At 38.8% G+C, this 24,827-nt stretch overlaps 1 protein-coding gene across 3 annotated transcripts in view; it reads left to right on the top strand.

Annotated features, from left to right (window-relative positions):
- The window catches only part of ALG9 (ALG9 alpha-1,2-mannosyltransferase), a 90,956-nt gene that overhangs the window by 14,157 nt on the left and 51,972 nt on the right, over positions 1–24,827 (top strand). For all 3 annotated transcript variants that reach the window (XM_076002504.1, XM_012749550.3, XM_076002505.1), the window contains 9 exons: positions 434–522; positions 2,934–3,069; positions 7,062–7,149; positions 7,328–7,433; positions 15,516–15,638; positions 19,228–19,382; positions 21,701–21,830; positions 22,465–22,612; positions 23,823–23,952. In XM_076002504.1, the coding sequence (XP_075858619.1) occupies positions 434–522; positions 2,934–3,069; positions 7,062–7,149; positions 7,328–7,433; positions 15,516–15,638; positions 19,228–19,382; positions 21,701–21,830; positions 22,465–22,612; positions 23,823–23,952 (1,105 nt within the window). The remainder of the gene's footprint in view (positions 1–433; positions 523–2,933; positions 3,070–7,061; positions 7,150–7,327; positions 7,434–15,515; positions 15,639–19,227; positions 19,383–21,700; positions 21,831–22,464; positions 22,613–23,822; positions 23,953–24,827) is intronic.

Genomic DNA, 24,827 nt, shown 5'->3' with positions numbered 1-24,827 from the left:
CTTTGCATTGTCCTCACAAAAACTTTACAAAGTATGTATTAGTTATTATCCTCATTTTACAGATGAGGAATCTGACAGATTATGTGTCTAGAGTAGTATCTGACTGCTAGTAAATGGCAGAGCCAGAATTTGAACCTGAGCCCATCTGAATCTGAGGGCTATTATTTTTCACTACATCCTGCTGTCTTCCTGTTGTTAGTAGACATAATCTTAACATGTAGATATTTCCTCTTAGATAGGAAGCATCTCTTTTCATGTCAGGAATAAGAATGTTTGGGTTTCTTATGCACACAAAATTACCAAAAAACCTGTCAGGATAGGTCTCTATTTGATTTTAGATCTTCAGTGCTATCTGTGATGCAGGTATGTTTTTCTCTTTTGAAATGCCTAACCCTAATATTTGCTGTGCTAATAGTCTTTGCCTTTCTCCTAGGGCTGTCTGCAAGAAATTTGGGCTACATGTGAGTCGAATGATGCTGGCCTTCTTGGTTCTCAGTACTGGCATGTTTTGCTCATCATCAGGTAAGAAAAAGGGTAGGTGAAGGGATAGGTTTACCGATAGTTCACAGCTGCATTGAAAGGAAGCACTTGTCCAGATATAGGTTATATTTGTATAACATGTCAATAATTTGCAGAGCACTATTGTTTACATTATCTTGATTGACCTTTACAACAATCCTATAAGACAAATATTTTCTCATTTTTACAGGTGAGGACATTGAAACTGAGGTGAAATGACTTACTAAAAGTCAAAATTCATAAGTGGTAGAGCTGATAGTTTCACCAGGATATTTTCTGTAACATTCTTTTATCAACCACTCACTTCCTTTCTTGGCCATTAGGGGAAGGAAATAATTCTGTTGTTTTGTTTAAGGATGCTCTTTGTGCCTAAAACCTGTTCTTGATAGTTCTGTTTTCTGCCCATTATTTGAAATGTATTCTGTAGAGGTGTACATCTTCTATTAGGCTTTATTCTCCATAAGCCCACACATTTGGAATAAAAGCCTTAATCTAGAGTGGTGGCCGTTAAGTTGTGCTGCCATTGATCATTTGAACAAAGGTGGCCTACTGCCAAAAGGTGTTCCCAATTCTCCAGAAAAATTAAGTTACTGGATATAATTGTCTCATTTCTAGTTTCTGCTTGTGTGTCCCAGAATCTAGTATGCACACTAAATATACACAAAATAGTATCTAGCACAAACTTATATATTGACTTTTCCCTCATTGACTATATCAAAACTGATGTTGTTCTGCAGAGACCTCAGGGCTCCACCCTGGAATAACTTTGAGAGCCACTGTCCTAAATGCATCTGAGCTCTACCCTTTGAATCAGCAGAGACCTCAGATTCCTTTGCTTCTTTTGTCCTCTACATTGGCAGCTGGAATTTATAGCCTTAGATGTCATCAATATTATTTAGCATTTATTGGTGAAGGTGGTACCTCACATGTTTTTTTAGTTTTTTCACTACTCTTAAAATTGATCTTTATGTGTGGGAGATTCCTGGGAGTATCTTCAGTTCTGGAATTTCCACTGCAGCACAGATAAGTTGAAGGCATCCTTTGATACAGAGCCCCTGAACCTTTTGCTGAGGTTTTTAAATCTCACTGCCTATTTGTTGTGGTTCTTTCTGGAGTTGATAATTATTTTTCTTCTCTAGTGATGTGGACTTTCTGCAGCAGGAGAGGCAGATCTGCATTTTTGTGCAGTTAGTAGAAACACTTTGATCAATTGTTACTGTTGCAGAGACTAAGGCTCATGCTTCTGCTGTATACAACAAAGTTATGGTAGATGGAAATTATTAAGGGGCTGTGTAAAGACCACACTATCTATAGCAGCAGATGTGGGACACAAAGCAGTGCTACCATCCACTATCTGGCTCTTGAGGGTGTGGTGGCTCACACCTATAATCCTAGCACTCTGGGAGGCCGAGGCCGGAGGATTACTTGAGCTCAGGAGTTTGAGACCAGCCTGAAGGAGAGTGACACCCTGTCTCTACTAAAAATAGAAAACATTAGCTGGGCATGGTGGTACATGCCTGTAGTCCCAGCTCCTCAGGAGGCTCAGGAGGATAACTGGAGCCCAGGAGTTTGAGGTTGCTGTGAGCTAGGCTGATGCCACAGCACTCTAGCCCAGGCAACAGAGTGAGACTCTGTCTCAAAAAAAAAAAAAAAGGAATTTATGTAGGGGACAGGTTAGGACCAGGACAGTCTCAGAACAATCAGAAGATAAGCTTCTTCAGAAAAAAATTGTCAGCAATGGCTCTAAGTCTTTTGCAGTATATTCCCTGGCTGGAAATATAAGCTGGGGGTGTTCTTGGGGAACCTGGAATTTTGTAAGTTTTAGATTTAGACACGCCTGTAATCCTAGCACTCTGGGAGGCCGAGGCGGGCGGATTGCTCAAGGTCAGGAGTTTGAAACCAGCCTGAGCAAGAACGAGATGCCGTCTCTACTATAAATAGAAAGAAATTAATTGGCCAACTAATATATACAGAAAAAATTAGCCAGGCATGGTGGCGCATGCCTGTAGTCCTAGCTACTCGGGAGGCTGAGGCAGGAGGATCTCTTGAGCCCAGGAGTTTGAGGTTGCTGTGAGCTAGGCTGATGCCACAGCACTCACTCTAGCCTGGGCAACAAAGCGAGACTCTGTCTCAAAAAAAAAGATTTAGAGTACAGGGCAGGAGAGGAATGGCATGGTTAGTACTGTATACTTGTGCAATGTGTTGGTACTAAAAAAACAGGAGGGAGAAAATAAGAAAACCAGTGAACTTCATTTTTTTTAAGGAATAACACTTTCCTGCCCATTTCTGATACTGCATTGCCGAAAATATGTTCCTGATTATTGACATTTTGCAATGTAGGTAAATTTTTAATAGTTGTTACCTAATCTCAAACTCTTATCCTCCTCCCTCTTTTCATTTCTTTACTCTTACAGCATTCCTTCCTAGTAGCTTCTGTATGTACACTACATTGATAGCCATGACTGGATGGTATATGGACAAGACTTCCGTTGCTGTGCTGGGAGTAGCAGCTGGGGCCATCTTAGGCTGGCCATTCAGTGCGGCTCTTGGGTAAGAAACTAACACAGTTCCTGTCCCGTTTATCACTGGACATATATTAAATCTTAATGTTGGATTATCTCCATATTATCTGGGTAGCACCTAAAATTATAGGAATCAGTTTGGCCTACAAAGATTTAGAGAAATGGAAGACTATTTCTCTTAGCGCTTATTATTATGATTAATTCTAGTAAGAATGGTGACTGTTAAACATCTTATATATTAGGCACTGCTAAACCCTTTGTAAACTTTATCCTGAAACCTTACAGCAACTCTATAAGAGAAATGTAATTATTAGTGCTTTGTAAATGAGAAAGTGGACTCCAAGAGTTTGATTATTAATAATTTGCCTTTAAGATTATGCTTGCTTTTGAATCCCGGCCTTTCTGACTCTAGAGCTGATGTTTCTTACACACTACACCACCCTGTTCTGTGCATTTTCCTGGTCACTCAGGCTTGAAATCTAAGTTTCCTTCAGCCCTTCTTCTTTTTTGACCCTAGCGTCTTTTTTTCTCAAGTTCCTTTTGTACTCTTTGTTCCCACCACTTCTATTCTAGTTTGTGCTGCCATAAATTCTTGTCTGTACCACTAGTAATTTAGAAAAATATTGTAGTTTATTGTTAAGATTATTATAGAAATATTACATCTTTATTATTTTTAAAAGGATCAGATTGTATGAGGTAAAAAGAATTCCTAATTTTCTTCTCCTCTAGCCCAATCCTCAAAGATAGTCATTGCTAGTAGTTTTGTATATATCTTTCCAGAAATCATTACTGTGTGAATAAATGCACACACATATACATGTGCATATGTACCTACATTCTTAAAACAAATAGAATTATCCTGTATATATGTATATCTTCTCTTGTACATAGATTTGTATCATTCTTTTTATTAGTTGTATAGCATTCCATTATATGGCTATCCATAATTTATTTAACTATTGCTTTATTGGTAGACATTTGGTTTTCATTTTTTTGTTATCATATACAATGTTTCAGTGACCATTTTTGTGTGGATATCTTTGTACACTTGGAAATTTATGGGGTAAATTTTTAGAAGGGGTGTTAATAAGAGAATAGGCCATTTTAATTTTTTTTAAATGCCTTTTAAAGGCTGGCTTCCTCACCTTCATTCCTTTCTTCATTCTATTTTGCATAGCATCCTCAATTTGTTATATTTCTCATGATTTTTGTCTTAGGCCCTCTACTATACTTTCTGCTCTCAACCATCTTTATGTCTAGTCATCTCTCTTGAGCTTCACTCATATATTCCCACCTGCCTGTTAGATACCTCCTGAACTCATTATCTTCCCTCCATATATATTGCATTATGTGTTTCTATCCCAGTAAATGGTACCACTTTCTCCTTAATATTGAGCCAGAAACCTGAAAATTATCTGTGATTCTTTTCACTTTCCCACATCCTATAAATATCTTATGAATCTGACTACTTCTCTTCATCCCTCTCTGCTCCTAGGTTACTACATAGCCTCTAAATGATCTCATCTCTAATCTTAAACCACTGCAAATCTGCTCTCCACACTCAAATTAGAGTTATCTTCCTAAAATGCATATGTGGTCATATCACTTTGCTGTTTTAAACTCTACAGTAGTTTCTCCATTTCTCTCTGTCACAAGAATTGGCAAACTGTGGCCCATTGGCTAAATCTACCTGGCCATTTTTGTACAGCCCAAGAACTAAGAATAGTTTTTACATTTGTAGGCCAGGCATGATGCCTCACGCCTGTAATCCTAGCACTCTGGGAGACCAAGCTGGGAGGATCGCTCGAGGTCAGGATTTCGAGACCAGCCTGAGCAAGAGTGAGACCTTGTCTCTACTAAAAATAGAAAGAAATTAGCCAGACAACTAAAAATATATAGAAAAACTTAGCCAGGCATGGTGGCGTATGCCTGTAGTCCCAGCTACTCGGGATGCTGAGACAGGAGGATCGCTTGAGCCCAGGAGTTTGAGGTTGCTGTGAGCTAGGCTGATGCCAGGGTACTCTATCCCGGGCAACAGAGTGAGACTCTGTCTCAAAAAAAAAAAAAAAATTAAAGAAATTTTTACATTTGTAAAAGTTTGTTTAAAAACAAACTTTGCACATTGGCTGAGCGCGGTGGCTCTTTCCTGTAATCCTAGCACTCTGGGAGGCTGAGGCAGGCAGATTGCTCAAGGTAAGGAGTTCAAGACCAGCCTGAGCAAGAGTGAGACCTCGTCTCTACTAAAAATAGAAATAAATTAATTGGCCAACTAAAAATATATAGAAAAAAAATTAGCCGGGCATGGTGGCGCATGCCTGTAGTCCCAGCTACTTGGGAGGCTGAGGCAGAAGGATTGCTTGAGCTCAGGAGTTTGAGGTTGCTGTGAGCTAGGATGATGCCCCGCACTCTAGCCAAAACAAAAACAAACAAACAAAAAACAATGCACATGCACACAGACACAGACACACACAGGAATATGCAACAGAGACCATATATGGCCTACAAGTCCTAAAATGTATATAGTCAGGTCCTTTAAATAAAAAATTTGGAACCTTACCCTCAGGCTGAGTGCAGGTTGATGTGGCTGTAGCCACTGCCAGGCTGAGGAGAGACAGGGAAACCAGGTTCTCCAAGAACAATACTCACTCCCTGCAACAGGCTGCTGTAAGACTGAGACATGAGTGGGCCGCATTCCCCACATCTTTTTGCCTACACTACTCGTCTGACTGGGGCCTCGCCCTCTCTGGTCACAGGCTCACAGCTGGTGCCACTTTAAGAGTTTAATGCTGGTCTGTGCCCTACCCTTGGGCCAAGTTTAAGGTGACGCAGCTGCAGCTGCCACCTGGCTGGGGAGGGACAGAGAAGACGAAACTCTACTAAGCACACGTAGGACCATACCCACTGCCCTGTTTTGGGTGGGTGTGGGACTGGAGACTAGCCTGCCCAACCTATCTTAGCTAGCAACACCAACACAGACCATTTGGGGCCCAGTGGGTCACTCTACCATTGCTACTGCCGTGACCCACATCACAACATCTGCCCAAGGACCTGAGAATCTGCCCACATACCCAGCCCACTGCTCTGAGCTTCTGAGTAAGCCACATGGAGGCTCAAGAATTGGTGTTTGTTCATGCAAGAAAAGTGGAAGCACTTACTGAGAATAATGAGTGTAATTTCTCTGGGGAGATATGACTATGGTGAAGGACTAAGAAAAAAAGCAATGTAGAAAGGAGCACTAGGGAAGAGACCACAAAAGACCAGAAACCCGGGGAGTCTAATGAGGGAGGAACAGATGTTTTGTGTCCAGAGCAGCACAAAGACAAAGGGAGATGAAACTTGTGAAGAGATACTGGGTCTTGCCAAGAGGAAGTTCCTGGGGACCTTCTATCAGTCTTATTAGCTTGGTACAGGGACTTAAAGGAAGAAATAGTGAAACGAAGGCAACACATATATGCTACTTGCATAGGGAATTTCAGTAAAAGAAAGAAGAGCAAATAGTATTGGAAGGAGATACATCAGAATTGAAGTCAAGGTCTCTACTATAAATAGAAAGAAATTAATTGGCCAACTAATATATATAGAAAAAAAAAAGAATTGAAGTCAAAGTTTGTAATGTCATTATATTACTAAAATCCTAGTAAATCATGGAAGGCAGAGGTCAGTGCTTATTTATTTGGTAGGTGGGTGTAGGACAATAGGGCACATTTACTTATAATTGACATATTTTAAATGTCAATATTTAAATGACATATTTAAATGTCAAAATACACATAAATATGTAGACAGTGTAGATCATTCGGCAGCTCAGTGTTTATATTTCTTGCATAGCACTCTGATGGGCCCTGTGAAGACCATCACAGTACATTTTTGAGAAGACATCTTCTCACATACTAGCTTTCTTCCCTCATTGTAACTGGCAGAGACGTCTTATTCTCAGCTGAGCAAGAGGTATGTGTGGATCTGATGTATCTCTGTCAGTATTTTATTTTATCCCCCACTCTCTGTTTCTCTGTTAAATAGTTTGCCCATCGCCTTTGATTTGCTGATCATGAAACACAGGTGGAAGAGTTTCTTTCATTGGTCACTGGTGGCCCTAATTCTCTTTCTGGTGAGTTTTCTTTTTTTCTTGTTTTGTTCTAAAGTTGTAATGAAAGGAACTTTGATGTGAAAAAGGGAACGTCAGGAGTTCATACCGTTTTTCATTCTCAGGTTTATCCTATTAGCATTTTGAGAATGTTCCCAAAGCAAAACTTTACAATTGCTGTGTGTTTTCTGCTCTGTTTTAGGTGCCTGTGGTGGTCATTGACAGCTACTATTATGGGAAGTTGGTGATTGCACCACTCAACATTGTTTTGTATAATGTCTTTACTCCTCATGGACCTGATCTTTATGGTAAAACTTTATAAAATTTAAGAAAGTGTTAGGAGATACCTTAATTTGCCTGAGCTTCAAAATTTTAATTCATTTGCCTCATTTCATCAAATACAGCATTTCTTTCCTGGTGATCATCTTTTCCTATTTTAAAAATAGAATGACATTTGAATATAGCACAGTGATGACATGTAGCCACTCAAATATTTCTCCTTGATAAATGTGATCGTCAGATACCAGCTCTCTGTTTGTCTTGCTATCTGTTATTCCCACTTTTAGAGTTTCAAGGACTCTATTCCATTGATGGCTTTCGATGCTACATTTCTTTTTTAAATTAAAAGTCACTTTTTTCTCCTCTTATTAGAAAATCAATGATAACAAAAAGAAGAAAATAACAACATAATCCCATCTCTACATAGCTATTATCAACATGTGGGAGTATATTCCTCCAGGCATTTTCTGTATATATACACATTTGATGTTACTTTTTTAAAAACTTGCATTACTTTAATATTAGGCATTAGGAGAAAAAGTTTGGAAAATCTATAAACAGCGTATGGCATATGGGGCTGAGTTGGGGTCAGCATGTGAGGGTGGGTAGTTGGCCAGCTTGGGGTTAAGAGAAAAAAAATTGAATGCCTTTAGTCTGGGGAGGCTTTCTTCACTTTACTCCCATCTCCACCCCTTCCCTGATGCCTCTTACTCAGCCAGCTGCTGAGCCAGTTTTATTTGGCCCCTGAGGGCATTTGAGTTGATTATAGTTATAAGAGGAGGAGCTAAAGATCTTTTGGATCAGATCAGCCAAGGCAGTAAACATTTTGAGACAATGTTTTCATTAAAATAAGTATAGTTTCTTTTGCCCTAATCTAAGACCCTTTTGAGGGTCTTAGAGGGTCTTAGAGCATTCTATATATGTCATTGCCTTGGGGCTCTGCTATGAAGCAGGTTACTATTATCTCTGTCTGTACCTCTAATCAGTTTAAGTCTTGTTGTAGCCATGCCTATCATTTGCCTGTGCCACTTGGCCATTAGAACCGACAGGTTGAACATGGCGATTTAAAGTAAGAAATGAATGAGATTTACTTGAACCTCCTAGGATTTGGGGAATATTGTCATTTTACATGGCAAGTAATATGTTAAAATAAGCAGTGTTTTGTTCGATGAATTCACAAACTGCATGGTTAGGTTAGAGAATAATCACTAAGTGAAAGAACTTTAAAAAGGCTCCTTTTTGGCTCCAAGATCCCTGAGGACATGAGACATGTCCCCTGTGTTTAAGCTTTTGCCTCTAGATGTCTCCCTTTAGCTAGGGAGAGTTTGCATGTTTATAATTGTCCCTTGTTTTAGTTTACTTGTAAAATTTTGTTTGATTCCACAAGGCAATAAAAGGTCTTAGACCCAGATCACACAGTAGAAATCATTTTACACAAAACCTATTGGCAATATAATATCCATTCTGTAGTGGTAAATAAATTGAGTTAATTTGTGTTAATTTTGTGGGGTTTTTTGAGACAGAGTCTCACTTTGTTGCCCAGGTTAGAGTGAGTGCCATGGCGTCAGCCTAGCTCACAGCAACCTCAAACTCCTGGGCTCAAGCAGTCCTCCTGCCTTAGCCTCCCAAGTAGCTGGGACTACAGGCATGCGCCACCATGCTGGCTAATTTTTTTTTGTATATATTAGTTGGCCAATTAATTTCTTTCTATTTATAGTAGAGATGGGGTCTCGTTCTTGCTCAGGCTGGTTTCAAACTCCTGAGCTTGAGCAATCCGCCCACCTTGGCTTCACAGACTGCTAGGATTACAGGCGTGAGCACCGCATCTGGCCAATTTGTGTTAATTTTGAAAAACTGGCTTCTCTACTTTCATGTAAATTGGGTTAATATATTTTATATTGATATAATTAACCATTAATATATTGATATTCTGACTTTATTTATAAAACTGTGAGAGAATATGAAAGTGACAGATTTTTTTTATAGCCCTCTAGATTGATGAGGCTTCTAAATCTAGAAATAATCAGCTTGATGGGAAAGAATAAATTCTGATTTAAGTTTACATTTCTAGTTTAACAGTGGGTTGATCAAGAACTCCTGTGGTAGGTAGGTTTGGGGATCCAGTAGAGCAGTGGTCAGTCTTTCCTTGGACATTGGCATTTGCTGTTCATTTCAATTTTTACTGGGAAAGAGTCCTGGGGGCTTCTTTCTTCCTACTTTGATGAACCTGTGATAGCTTCATTTCAGATTTTGCTATTTTGGATGTGCAGGAACTGATTACTTTCCTAGTGGTATCAAAAGCCCTGTTAGGACAGAGAGAATTCTCATACTGGCCATTAACAGGCCTGATGCAGTACTGCGGTCAGGCAGACTTTGGGAAGTTGTTCCTTGATGGTAGAAATTTTGCACTTTTAACTCATCTTTGAATTTGACAAATTTTTTTTTAGTCTGATTTCCATTCTTTTAAAGAGTGTTACCTGTTTTTTGCTTTACCAGCCCTGCAGAGAGACTACTTCTTCCATATTAGGAGTAGGAATTCCTTGTATATTCCAGGTTTACAGTACAGATTTGTCAAAAATGAATGACTGAATGAATTCTGGAGGATCCATCAGGTTGCATTAGTGTCCTGTTTACTGTTGTGTCCTAGGACCACTTTGATTAGACCTGTTATGGGATCCCTGCTAATTTGGGATTTTCTTGGTACCAAATAAGAATAATAGATGTAAAATACCTTTTTTTTATTAAAGAAACAGAGTCTTGCTCTGTCTCCTAGGGTGGAGTGCAACAGCGTGATCATAGCTCGCTGCAGCCTTGAACTCCTGGGCTCAAGCAGTCCTCCTGCCTCATCCTCCTGAGTAGCTGGGACTACAGGAGCATGTTATCATAATTGGCTAATGTTTTTTGTTTTTGTAGAGATAGGGTGTCACTGTGTTACCCAGGCTGGGCTTGAACTCCTGGCCTCTAGCAGTCCTTCCCCGTCAGCCTCCCAAAGTGCTGGGATTACAGGCATGAGCCACTGCACCGGCCCATAAAATGCCTTTTTTGTCTTGGAAACCTAGCTCTTTCACTTTACTTACATGTTTGGTACTATTTGGCATTATTTTGGCTATTTTACAGAAGTCTCTTGCTCCAAGTGCCTCATTAACTATGGTAGGCCCATAGTTTCTTATCTGAAAATTAAAAATGCACTGTCTGGATAGTTTTTGCATACATCTCTTAGTGCTATTTCTCATCTGTAAGAGCTTCTAAACCTACAAATACTTCTTGAATGAATGGATAAATAGACTTTAGCAAATTGCTTTTGATCACTTACCACACATCCTCATAAAACTTGCCATCTAATGAGGCTGCAGACACACAGATATATAATTACAGGACAGTGTATCATGTGCCACAGTGGGGAGATAGGGAATCATAGGAGCAAGTCCCTCTGGTGGTATCAGGAAAGGTGTGGTTCTTGAACTGAGCCTGGAAGGAAGAGTAAGAATGTAGATGTTAGGGGGTGCATTTCAGACAAATGGAATGTAAAGTGTAGGGACTGCTGAGGCAAAAAGACTGAATACTGAGTTCTTTTGAAAAATATAATATTCAGCATCGGCTGTATTTTAGGTAGCGACTGTTAAGGCATGAGCAAGTTGATTTCAGTCTCTCTGTTGTGACTGTAATCATATAAATATTTACCCTCTCTGTTGTTCCTGGTTTTTGAAGGGACCTTTCTACACTTTCTTGACTAGATTGCATATGCTAATGATACATTGAAGATCTGACTTGACTCCTTTCTTTTGAAGCCAGGGGAAATAAAAGGAGTGCATTTCCATAGACATTAATTACAATAGCTTCTGTTTATCAAATGCTTATTATGTGCCAGAAATTTAACACATACTATCTTCTTCCCTTCATAAAAACTCTGTGAGATAGGCATTATTAATCTGTATTCTTAGATGAAGAAACTGAGGTTGAGATGGTGAGGAACTTGCCACATTGTTGACTAAGTAGCAGAAATGGGATAAGAGTCCAGGGTTAGGCCAGGCCCCATGGCTCACACCTGTAATCCCAGCAGTCTGGGATGGCTCACACCTATAATCCCAGCACTCTGGGAGGCGGAGGCCGGAGGATTGCTTGAGCTCAGGAGTTAGAGATCAGCCTGAGCAAGAGCAATACCCTGTCACTACTAAAAGAAAATAGAAGAATTAGCCAGGTGTCGTGGTGCACCCCTATAGTTCCAACTACTCAGGAGGCTGAGGCAAAGAGGATTGCTTGAGCCCAGGAGTTTGAGGTTGCAGTGAGCTATGATCATGCCACTGTACTCTGTGTCAAAAAGAAAGAGTCCAGGGTTGTCTGACTCTGAAGCCTGTGTTCTCTCCATTGAAAACAACCTTAACAAAACCCTGGAGTTTGGCTATTGAGACTCTATAGGAGAATAAGCTTGTGAACAGCATGAATTGGGGTAGTAAAAGTTAAGTGCCAATCTATAGAAAGGTTGGGAAGTTGCACCTTTGAAGGTTTGCACATTTTGGCTTTGAGGGTGAGTCCCTAGAGAGCTTGGGTGGCAGAGTGACATGCACATTGGGAAATTCTCTTTCACAAGGGAGCACTGCACTAGACCCTTTTTTCGAAGAAAGGAGTGTTTGGATGAGATAAAGGATACTTGGCATTTAGGAAATTTAGATTAGTGAAGACTAAAATTGCAAAGTCATAGGCAAAACATCTTGGTAGGATCAAAGATCAGGAGATGAAATTTGTATTGCCGAAAAAGAGGGATTGGTCTTGGCACTGATTTTGCCTCTTGTAACATTTCGAGTTCTCATGTGTTGATGTCAACAAGTATTTTTGTCTGGTGAGTGAACAGTGGGAGTAGACAGTCCTGAAGAAGAAAGGAAAGGCTCTTTCTTCAAAAAGAACAGTGGGTCTACTCAGGATGCCACTTTGCAGCTTTGGACAAGATCTGATTGCCTGTTTGCATTTTTTTTTTTTTTTTGAGGCAGAGTCTTGCTTTGTTGCCTAGGCTAGAGTGAGTGCCATGGTGTCATCCTAGCTCACAGCAACCTCAAACTCCTGGGCTCAAGCAATCCTCCTGCCTCAGCCTCCCGAGTAGCTGGTACTACAGGCATGCGCCACCATGCCCGGCTAATTTTTTCTATATATATTAGTTGGCCAATTAATTTATTTCTATTTATAGTAGAGACGGGTCTCGCTCTTGTTCAGGCTAGTTTTGAACTCCTGACCTTGAGCAATTCGCCCTCCTCGGCCTCCCAGAGGGCTAGGATTACAGGTGAGAGCCACGGGCCCGGCCTGTTTGCATATTTTATCAAGGGCTCCCAGATAACTGGATAGGAAGCTTCAGAAGGTACAGGCAAATGCCCTCTGTTAGAAGGCCCACAGTTTTCCATTCTTGTAGCAGCAGAGGAGAAAGCCACAGTGGGGTCTTCTGAGTCCTGCTTAAAGCTGACTGCCAGCCAGAATTATTCTAGAGCCTTTGTTCTTTTGTTAATTATTTCTGTTGAAATTTGGTGGCTTTTCCCTCTTAGTGGTACAAATTTGACATTTATAAGGATGACTTACTATAATTTAATTCCTACAGTTCTGTAAAATTGCAGTTATGTAAAATGGTTCCCCTTCATTCAATCTACGGAACAGTAAACATTATCCCTTCTTTTGGCCTCTTTGAAAGCTCCCTTCAGCTCATTTGAATGAAAGGTACTTTCCATAAAAAGGCAGATTGGTGAGTCACTCCCTGCAGAGACCCTGCTGCCAGCTTTCTTTCACCTAACGACTTGCACCAGTTCATTGCTTAGCTTGTCATTCTGATGTGTTTTTTCTGCATAGTTCAGCTTTAATGCTTTCTGAGCAGCAGCATTGAGTATCTCCCAGGAAAGAGATAAAAGTTTATACCGTTTTCTTTCCTCAGGCAGGTGTGTCATCAAGTAGGGGAGAACACTAACTAAAGAACTCACTCTTTTTGTTCCCTTTTGCCCTTGTTTTTAAGACTGTTGTTACTTGAACCTTCTTCACTCTTGGCTTATCCCCTGATTTTTGCCCCATCCTTCTGGGAATTAACCATTGATTATGAAACGGGTCACAGCCTAGCTGAGAACTTTATTTCTGAACTCCGAACACATAAGAATAATTGAGTTTACCAAATTAATACTTTTGTTTCTGCATCTCAGAGTATAGTATATATAGGTAAAAAGGTAGTTCTAAAGTAAGCTGTGTTGGAGACAAATATTTGGTGGAAACTTAAGAGTTTTTCTGAAAAAACAATCTATATTTGCAAATATCAACGAGAGAAGGGGCTTTTTTTTATTGATGGTTAGCCTCTGCAATAGATGATATAAAGGATGACGCCTTTCTGGTCTCACTGTGGTTTTTCTTCATAAGCTCAGATTTCCAGAATTCTGTTAAGAAAAAATGCAGGTCAAAGGTTGATAGCACTGGGTCCACACTGGTATTCAGGAGAGGATTGTGCAAAAGCTTAGCTCTCTGGAAACTGGATCATAAAGTACTCAGTTCAGGAAATATGTTGTTAAATATTAATTAAAATTCAAAGAAGACACGTGTCTGTTTTAAAAATAAAACATCCATGAGTTTCCTAACCCAAATGTTATTTGTAAAGAATATAAGATTAGGCCGGGCGCGGTGGCTCACGCCTGTAATCCTAGCACTCTGGGAGGCCGAGGCGGGCGGATTGCTCGAGGTTGGGAGTTCGAAACCATCCTGAGCGAGACCCCGTCTCTACTAAAAATAGAAAGAAATTAATTGACCAACTAAAAATATATATACAAAAAATTATCTGGGCATGGTGGTGCATGCCTGTAGTCCCAGCTACTTGGGAGGCTGAGGCAGTAGGATCGCTTGAGCCCAGGAGTTTGAGGTTGCTGTGAGCTAGACTGACTCCACGGCACTCACTCTAGCCAGGGCAACAAAAGTGAGACTCTGTCTCAAAAAAAAAAAAAAAAAAAAAAAGAATATAAGATTAAAATGCCCCTAATGAACTTGGCCTGGAATAGGACCTCTGTTCATGAACAATCTCAGTCATTGCATTTAGAAAGGAAGGAGTGAGCTTCCCCTAAAGGTAACACACAGTTGAACTTGAACCCTTCCTTAGTGTAACCTTCCTCCACTTTACTTCTCCCCTGAATGTTTCTAGCATTATGGGTTTGGTTTCTAATCTTATTTTGCTGTGCAAGCTACAAGAATGTCAGGTTTTTCTGACTATTCCTCTGCCTTCTAATTACCCTTTTAAGCAATGCTGATTGCAGGAAATTGCTATGGTGCAAGGCGGGTGTCACAACACACAGTGATTAAAACCCGCGTGTGTCATTCACTGCCTGATTGAAGTAATCATACAGAGGGGAAAAGCTGATGAAAAACCTGCTAAATGTGCAGAGGGGGGCCTGTTTCTCATCACTTGGGTTTAAGGAGTTTGAGTTAAAGAATCAAAACTAGTGTGAGTGAGGCTTGAGTTTCTTAGTCATTTTGCTTCATTCTGAATCCTCAAAGCTTCTGAGCAGGGCCTGGGTCTGTGAACATGATTCTGAGAAAAACAAGTTGTTGTTTTTTACGAAACACATAGTGCCCTTTGTACATGACTATAAAATAGTGGTTGAGCATATCAAGGGGAAAGATGCTAGAATGTAAATGGGACAAGCAGGTGAAAACCGAGTGGGAGAGGCCTGAATAGCTCAAACCACGTTCTTTTATTACTCTTTCCTTTGGTCTGCAGAATGTTGAGAGAGTAGTTAAGTTGAAATGGCATTTTTATCATTTTAGTTATATAGCTTGAAAGGTATTTAAATTATTTGGTGGTTCTGAAAAAGTATTTGTTTCATTTGGACGTAGCAGTTTGGGCTGGATAATGTGGTCTCTATAGAAAATACACTGTTTGAATCTTGATTTCTGTCTAAATCCTCATGCCCAGTCCCATTGTCTTTCTATTTTCTGGTTTTGTGCTCCTGTGTGTGGCTGAGCATGAAAGAGTGGGCTATGGACTCTCATTGACTTGAATCATTGGACCATCAGTGCTACTTAAACAAAGAGCAAGATGCATCAAGTGCTATAATAGGCATTGAAGGCATCTAATAATGATTTCTTACCTCTTGTGTCTCCCTCAGGTACAGAATCATGGTATTTCTATTTAATTAATGGATTTCTGAATTTCAACATAGCGTTTGCTTTGGCTCTCCTGGTTTTGCCTCTGACTTCTCTTATGGAATACCTGCTGCAGAGATTTCATGGTGAGTGGCATAACAGATGGTAGGTTTTCTGGGAGGAAAAGAGCAAGTAACAATGTATACCAAGAACCAAAGAAGAATCCTACTTATTTTAGTCTCCATTTTTTCCTATGGAAATCGTTGGCTTATTGAATTTTCAGCCTATAATCATTGATTATTTGAACCTGTGTGAAGATTCGGTTAATTGTTGCAAATTACACTGACAGAAGGAGCTTTGTTATCCCTTCAAGTGAGAAAGTCAGTATAATTTACACAATCACCCAGGGAGGCAAAAACATTTATAGCATTTCAGAAGATAACAACCCTATTTGAGTCTTCTCTCTTTTAAAGAAATGTGTGTTAACCTGGTAGATTCCTTAAGATAATTCATGCTAGAGGCAAATACTCTTTGGGAAAGTATTTCAACCAGAAATTTAAAAACTGGACCAAAAAAGGATTCCTCCAAATTTGATTCCAAGGTCAGAGAAGCTTGGACTTCCTCAGAAGCCTGGTGCTTCTCTTTGTTCCATTTTGCTTTTGTGTTTGCCTTCTGGGGAAGGTTTGGTTTGCCATTTATTTTGCTTGCTCTGATTCTGTATTGCACAGCTGGTGTTTTCTCAAGTTGTCGTGGCTCTGGATATCTAGTGCCTATCATTTATGGAAGACAGATTTGAACAGAAACTCATATGAGGTTTGGAAAGAGATTTGATTTCAGACTTTTCAGTCTGATTTGAATGTCATATGATTGATCCCCCCATTCTACCTCCATTCTGCTTTTCTACTATTAATGATTTATAGCAACTTCAGTGTGGTTTAAGAATATTAGAGCAGCATTCAGAGTCATTTTTTTGTGTGTTTATTAGGACTTTTACCATAACCATGATGCCATTATCCTAACAAAATTAACAATAATTCCTTAATATCATCTAAAACCTACTTGATATTCAGATTTCCTAGATTGTCTGGAAAATAGCCCTTTATAGTTAGCTTAAAGCGGAATCTAAACGCAATTCACTTGCTGAATTTGGTGTTATTTTACTTAAACTTTTTTTTTTTTTTTTTTGAGACAGAGTCTCACTTTGTTGCCCAGGCTAGAGTGAGTGCCGTGGTGTCAGCCTAGCTCACAGCAACCTCAAACTCCTGGGCTCAAGCAATCCTACTGCCTCAGTCTCCCAAGTAGCTGGGACTACAGGCATGCACCACCATGCCCAGCTAATTTATATATATATATATATTAGTTGGCCAATTAATTTCTTTCTATTTTTATAGTAGAGACAGGGTCTCGCTCAGGCTGGTTTCGAACTCCTGATCTTGAGCAATCCGCCCACCTCGGCCTTCCAGAGTGCTAGGATTACAGGCGTGAGCCACCATGCCCGGCCTACTTAAGCTTTTTAACAGGACCCCATCTTACTTTTTTCTCCCAAAGATTTCTTTAGAGAAATGAGGCCATACATCTTGCATAACGTCCCACATTTTGGATTCAGCTGTTTGCTCCCTTGAGGTGTTAACTTATGCCTCTCTGTCTTTTATTTCTTCAGAATCACGTTTTCTTTTTTTGAAAAGTAACTATTTTTCTGACTATAAAAATACTTTATGAGAGCTGGGTGAGGTGGTACACACCTGTAGTCCCAGCTGCTTGGGAGGCTGAGGAGGGAGGATTGCTTGAGCCTGGGAGTTGAAGACCAACTTAGGCAACATAGTGAGACCCCATCTTTATTAAAATAAAAATAATTTTTGCTTATGGAAAATTTGGAAGTGCTTGTGATGTAAGTAAAATAACAAGATATTAAGCTGTTTACTACAGTAGGAAATAATTGTACAACATAAACTAATGCTGATTTAAAAGTGTGTCATGCACACACATATCTACCTAGTAAGAAAATGAGTACTTTCTGTGTTTTAAAATATTTTACTGTGTATTTTACAATAGAAACAATACTCTTTTAAAAGGAAAACAAGTACAAAAATACAAAGTGGCAGGAAGTAAATTAGCCATGATCCCATCATGTCCAGTTGTGGTTTTGAGTTTGTATATTTTATGGAGGACATTTCAAAATATTTGACCACATTTTAAAATCATTGGTTAGCTTTTAGGGTACAAAAGAGAAAAAGACTGCTTACTTATAGACAATAAATAGATTTATTTCTTCTAATTAAAAGAAAATTCTAACTTAAAATATGCTACCTGGGAAGGGTATAAATCCTAAGTTATAGGATTTATCTTCTGATAAAATCCTAGAGCAGGCCGGGCGCTGTGGCTCACGCCTGTAATCCTAGCTCTTGGGAGGCCGAGGCGGGCGGATTGCTCGAGGTCAGGAGTTCAAAAACCAGCCTGAGCGAGACCCCGTCTCTACTATAAATAGAAAGAAATTAATTGGCCAACTGATATATATATAAAAAAAAATTAGCCGGGCATGGTGGCGCATGCCTGTAGTCCCAGCTACCCGGGAGGCTGAGGCAGAAGGATCACTCGAGCCCAGGAGTTTGAGGTTGCTGTGAGCTAGGCTGACGCCACGGCACTCACTCTAGCCTGGGCAACAAAGTGAGACTCTGTCTCAAAAAAAAAAAAAAAAAAAAAAAAAAAATCCTAGAGCAAAAAGTTTTACAAATAATCTTATTATTGCAGTTCAAGAATTTTTATCCCTAAGGAATTTCTGCAGCGATCCAGATAATCCAGGAACCCTAGATAAGGCATTGTGGAAGGGGATCTTCAAGTCCTGATCTTGTAGTCTAAACTTGCTCTCTACCGCACAGTGGACACCAGGGGGTGCTATCTACCCTTTGCCAGAGTCTGCACTGCTCCTTATTACTAATACAATCTCAGTAGGAGACAAAGCGTCACTGTGGGTTGCAGGCTTGTCAGTCAGTGCTCATGAACCTAACCACAGGAACTTTCCAGCAGGTTCTTGGGTATTAGTGTTCATTACATTCCTTTAATTCTTTCACATGCTTTAAGTACATTTTGGTTACAATTTTGGAATTAAAAGTGGATGAATATTGCAGAAGAGGAGAAAAAACTTAATCAGTAAACTTCCTTTAAGAGCATTTTTATGTTTACTTTGAAACAAACTGTCATTTGTGGCATGATGAAAACCAGTAATGAGTTTGAGAATCCAACATTTTTTTTCCTTTGATCTATGGCTATTTGTACAAACTAGGGTATAGATAAGACGATGAATGTATTCAACAGAACATAAGAATTAAAACCCAAGAAAGAGTTTATGTTATACTTTTGGTTAATCTCAGTAACCTTTAGTTTTAGTGGCAGGATTCATTAGCGGGAAGTGGCTTTTTTTTCTTCACCCAATGTAGAATTTATTAAGTTCTATTACCCATTAACTTGACTTTCATTTGTGTTTTGGCCAAATCCAGTATCATGCTTCCCTAGATTTTGAATTTCTTGGAAGAGCTAAGGAGTATATTCTTCTCTCTACTTGAGCCTTTATTGCCTTTATCACATTGCAGAAAATGCGAATACGAGAGTTGAAGCATTTTTATGGAATGTCCCAGGACTAGGGCATACTGCCAAATTTGAGATCAAGATAGCATTGAAACTAAATATGTTATTATGTTCTAATATGTTGAAATGTGGGTATTTTTCTGTGTCTTGCAGTTCAGAATTTAGGCCACCCATATTGGCTTACCTTGGCTCCAATGTATATTTGGTTTATAATTTTCTTCATCCAGCCTCACAAAGAGGAGAGATTTCTTTTCCCTGTATATCCACTTATATGTCTCTGTGGCGCTGTGGCTCTTTCTGCACTTCAGGTGAGTTTCAAGGAAAAGTATATCTGTCTCATTCTGTTTCACTTATTAAATAATTGCTCACAAAACCTAAGTGCAAATTATAGATGCTTTCACATAAGATATTTTATCCATACCATTAAACCTGATATGGATCATATTATTAAAGCTTTATGTATTGATTGCTTAGGTGTTTATCATACTCTTATTTCCTGATGATATGTTTGCAGTGTTAATTTGTCTCTTGTCAACAAGAATCAAATTACAGAATTTCCATTCTGTGTCAGAGCTAATGGAATGGCTGCTCTTCAACTAATAGATTGAAATAAAACTTGCTCAAGAGCTTGGGATTACATCAGGCAGTTAGCAGTATGAGACACTTTGTAATCCTGGTTTAAAACCTGTCCAGGTTAATAACGTGGTGGAGCTAATCTTATAATAACTTTAAATATATCTGTACTTATGGTCTTAGGAACCTTGGATCTTTTCTTACCCTTTGCTACCATTTGCAATTGGCAGAAAAAAAAATTAGGATAGTTTTTTTCTTAAAAGATTTATTGAGATAGAATTCACAAACCATACAGTTCATCTATTTAAAGTGTATAATTCAGTGGTTTTTAGTATATTCACAGATATGTGCAACCATTACCATAGTCAGTTTTAGAACATTTTTATCATCTTAGAAACCCTGTATCCTTTGGCTGCTGTTCCACCCCCCCAATCCCTTTCCCATATCTTCCCAGTCCTAGATAACCACTAATCTACTTTCTGTCTCTATAGATTTGCCTATTCTGGATATTTCATATAAATGGAATCATAAAATATGTGGTCTTTGTGACTGGCTTCTTTCACTTTTAGCATAGTTTTTAAGGTTCATCAATGTTAGAATGATAGTTTTAAAAAATAATTTTAATTATAAAAGTAATTGAACTTCATTGTAGATAATTTAGAAAGTGGTAAAAGAAAAATTAGTTCCACTGCCCTAACAAAAACACCTTTTGGCATTTTTATATTCAAATATCATTGTGATATGATCACAATCATTGTGATATTATCACAATCAAATATGATTGTGATAATAAGTGTATATATAACTTTATATCCATTTTAACTTATTATTATACCATTACATTCTCTATGTTGCTATAACATTACATAATATATAATAATATATATTGACTTAGTTATGTATAATGATTGGATATAATTCATATTAGAATTTAGGTTACTCATTTATTCAATATTATAAATACTGCTAGGATAAATATCTTTATTTAGATTTTTGAATTGTTTCCTTAGGACAAATTCTCAAAAATATAAAAAGGGGGTCAAACAGATTTATGGCATTTGTTATATATTGCAAAATTGCTTTCCAAAAGTAGTTCCCATCTTGGAGGGAAGGCAGGAAGGAAAGAAATCTGAGGAGAAGATACTCAAAGACAGTGGAATCCATGCATGTGCGTATATATTATACTATTGATCTAGTTTATAAATTATTTTAGCAGATAATTAACAGCACATTCCTAATGTTCTATGAGAGGAATTCTTGTTTGGTCATGAGACATTTTGTTGATACTGAAACCTTTGATGAAAACTTGTCAGTAAGGGCAGGGCGCGGTGGCTCACGCCTGTAATCCTAGCTCTCTGGGAGGCTGAGGTGGGCGGATTGCTCAAGGTCAGGAGTTCAAAACCAGCCTGAGCAAGAGCGAGACCCCGTCTCTACTATAAATAGAAAGAAATTAATTGGCTAACTGATATGTATATAAAAAATTAGCCGGGCATGGTGGCGCATGCCTGTAGTCCCAGCTACTCGGGAGGCTGAGGCAGAAGGATTGCTTGAGCCCAGGAGTGTGAGGTTGCTGTGAGCTAGGCTGACGCCACGGCACTCACTCTAGCCTGGGCAACAAAGCGAGACTCTGTCTCAAAAAAAAAAAAAAAAAACTTGTCAGTAAGGAAAGTAAAGATTAATGCTTATTATATCAAAACAAATTGAAAATACTTATATATCAAAGGAAACTATCAAGAATCATTTTTAAGTATTTTAAAAAATAAATTATTAGGATTTAAGTAGTAACAAAATATCTGGATAATTTTCCTATCAAGCTAGTGAGATTTCTTTCTTGGCAAGCCCTCTGGCTGGCCAAGACTATATAGTCAGTCTTAGAGGAGTTGGCTTTTATCTTAGAATTTGGAGTGAGTACCTTGCTAAGTGTTTGCAAATGCTCAGACCCTTAATATAACCTCTTTTTTGGCTTCCTCACTGTTGTTACTATGTCTTGTGATTATGTTTAATCTGGAAGGTATATATATTCTTTTATCAACACAGTTTTCTTTCCTTCTAGAAATGTTATCACTTTGTGTTTCAACGATACCGCCTAGAGCACTATACTGTGACGTCAAATTGGCTGGCATTAGGAACCGTCTTCCTGTTTGGGCTTTTATCATTTTCTCGCTCCGTGGCACTGTTCAGAGGTAGATATGCTGAGGATATCTGAACCCACACTGATAAGGCACTTCATATTGGGTTTTACTTGATGCAGGATTGTTTAATACCTATTTGGCTTACAATAGGAAGAGGCCTTTTCTACAGGAAAAACCTATAGACTTAATGAGTGGAATGTAACTTCTGTACTTTGAGATTGAAAAGAAGATTAATTCCTTTTAGTGTGATTAACTATACATTTTTTTCTCTATTTTCATTGACTTTTTAAAATTTTTAATGGATGCTGATGAATTAAAGAAGCCTTAAACTTAAAATGCATATTTTGGATAAAATTCTTATAATTTATATTCTTTCTTATAATCATTATGTGGATCTAGGATATTAAAATATGCTCAAGGAACATAAAGTTGAAAAGGCAAAGGGGTGCAGAAAAGGGCAAGAAAGCAAATTATTTTTGGCAGAATAGGGTCCCTGTTGTAATTGTCTTCCCAACTACAGAGACATTTTATACCTGTAGAGCAGGCTCCCTGCTGGAATTGCTCTGGCCCTTCACACTCTTTAAATTTCATGTGGATTACAGTGGGACGTTAACATGCATTATAATTAAATGTCAGAATCTCATCTTACTCATCTTTGGCTTTCGCTAACTGTTCTCCATTCTAGGATATCATGGGCCCCTTGATTTGTATCCAGAATTTTACCGAATTGCTACAGACCCAACCATCCACACTGTCCCAGAAGGCAGACCTGTGAATGTCTGTGTAGGAAAAGAGTGGTATCGGTTTCCCAGCAGCTTCCTTTTGCCTGATAAGTAAGTTGTCCTTTTAATTCCCAGAGTTTTAAATCAAGGAGTAAATGTAGCAATTCTGTGGTGGTGTCATCTTAATTTTTGTTTCATTTTGGAATTTTCACAGAAATTTATTGAATTGTTTACCATGTCAGAGAGGTGTGGGATCTGTGTTGTGCACCCACCTCCTGTATTCAGTAGGTTGAGTGCCATGTCTGGTATGCTCCTAACACTGCCCATAACCACAGGTGTCTGGGGACTTCTGAAAATGCTTTGGGTCCTAGACTAGTGGATCTTCGTGGATCTGTAACTATCTGATATTAATCCACTTCTAAAAGTGATCTGGAAACTCTAGCTAGAAGAGTGGTTTTTTTTGTTTTGTTTTTTTTTTTTTTTTTAGAGTGTTTTTAGAGAAGAAATTTTTTCTGTCCAACAGTGAAAGTTCTCCACTAATATACAGACACTGGGGAAAGCTACACTTACGACATCTGTGCCAGTTCTCTTGATGCTGTCTGTTGCTAGATGTGATAGCAGAGGCCCTCGAGTTCCTTGTATTTTGCTTAATTTCACCAGAGAAGAGTCCTGTTTAGGTAAAGGGAAATATGTTTAAGATGAATTATGTTTTTCCATTTGAGGACTGGCTTTAGCAACTTAGCTTTACCTGGTGGTAGTATCTTAATGCTGAATTAAAACCTTGTATTGGTCATTAATGATTAAATTAAAACTTGCTTTTTAAGTGTTGACTTTGGCCTTTGCCTCTTACATTTGAAATAGTTTTAGAGCTAAAGATATTTTTGAGGCTTACTCAGGAACAAAATTTTTCTCTAGTAGTATGTTCTTTGTGCCATATATTACTTTTCACTCTTTTTCTATACACCTGTGAATTTGCTTTAATTTTGATAAGTCCCTCTGATCACATGGTAATTGGCAATAAACTTTGACACTTTCCTGGTCGTTTGATGTTATGACCACTTGGTTGCAAATTTCGATGCTGAGAGTTGGTGAAATGGGTCTAGAGATCTCTAGTTGTAAATTTCTCAATGATTTTGGACTGATTTGTGACCTCTGCCTCTATGTTCCCTGGTTGAGGTTTCAACAGAAATCTTTTTTCTTCAAGTGAAATGTTTTTCATGTCCACATGATTTTCTGTTTTTTGGTTTGTTTGTTTCAAGTACATTTAGCAGTACAATCCCTTCTGTGTTTTTATTATTCTTCTTATTTGTGTTTCTGACAGTTGGCAGCTTCAGTTCATTCCATCAGAGTTCAGAGGCCAGTTACCAAAACCTTTTGCAGAGGGACCCCTGGCCACCCGGATTGTTCCAACCCACATGAATGACCAGAACCTAGAAGAGCCATCCAGATATGTAAGGGTTACACTTTCTTCTTGCTTCTTGGAAAAGAATTCTACCCCTAAAATCTACTGGCATATACATTAGAGCATTGATAAAATGAGAATTTCTTAGAAAGTGATTTTTTAGGGTGATATGACAACTTTTGTTGAGAAAAAGTGAACAGTATCACTTTTATTTTCAAATTAACCTCATTCCTTATTTTCTATATATCACATATAATTTAATATAATTTCTAAGCTTTTGAGTGGGCTGGAAATTTTCTTATGGTAGAATTTGAATCATCGTTCTGAAACTCATATCATTCCTTGGCCCATTAAAATACTTCGGGGGGAACTTTCAAGTTATCAAGTGGACCTTTGACCTAGCTATTATTATATTCTGGTTTTAGCAAATCAACAGTCAGTGAAGACTGTTTCCATAGTGAGTTCCATGAAGCAATCTCTGTCAGAGCCATGATCTTCTACCTACTTGTCTTTACATACTCAGAGATCCCATGTGAATTTTATTTCGGTTCCTTTGAAAGATGGCACATATGACATTTTTTTTTTTTTTTTTTTTTGAGACAGAGTCTCGCTTTGTTGCACAGGCTAGAGTGAGTGCCGTGGCGTCAGCCTAGCTCACAGCAACCTCAAACTCCTGGGCTCAAGCAATCCTTCTGCCTCAGCCTCCCAAGTAGCTGGGACTACAGGCATGCGCCACCACGCCCGGCTAATTTTATATATATATATATCAGTTGGCCAATTAATTTCTTTCTATTTATAGTAGAGACGGGGTCTTGCTCTTGCTCAGGCTGGCTTCGAACTCCTGACCTCGAGCAATCCGCCCGCCTCGGCCTCCCAGAGTGCTAGGATTACAGGCTTGAGCCACCGCGCCTGGCCCACATTTGA

Source organism: Microcebus murinus, chromosome 4 (genome assembly GCF_040939455.1).
Source record: "Microcebus murinus isolate Inina chromosome 4, M.murinus_Inina_mat1.0, whole genome shotgun sequence".
In the NCBI taxonomy this organism is placed as follows: domain Eukaryota; kingdom Metazoa; phylum Chordata; class Mammalia; order Primates; family Cheirogaleidae; genus Microcebus; species Microcebus murinus.
Note: the sequence above shows the minus strand (reverse complement) of the source record. Positions and strands in the feature narration are given on the sequence as shown.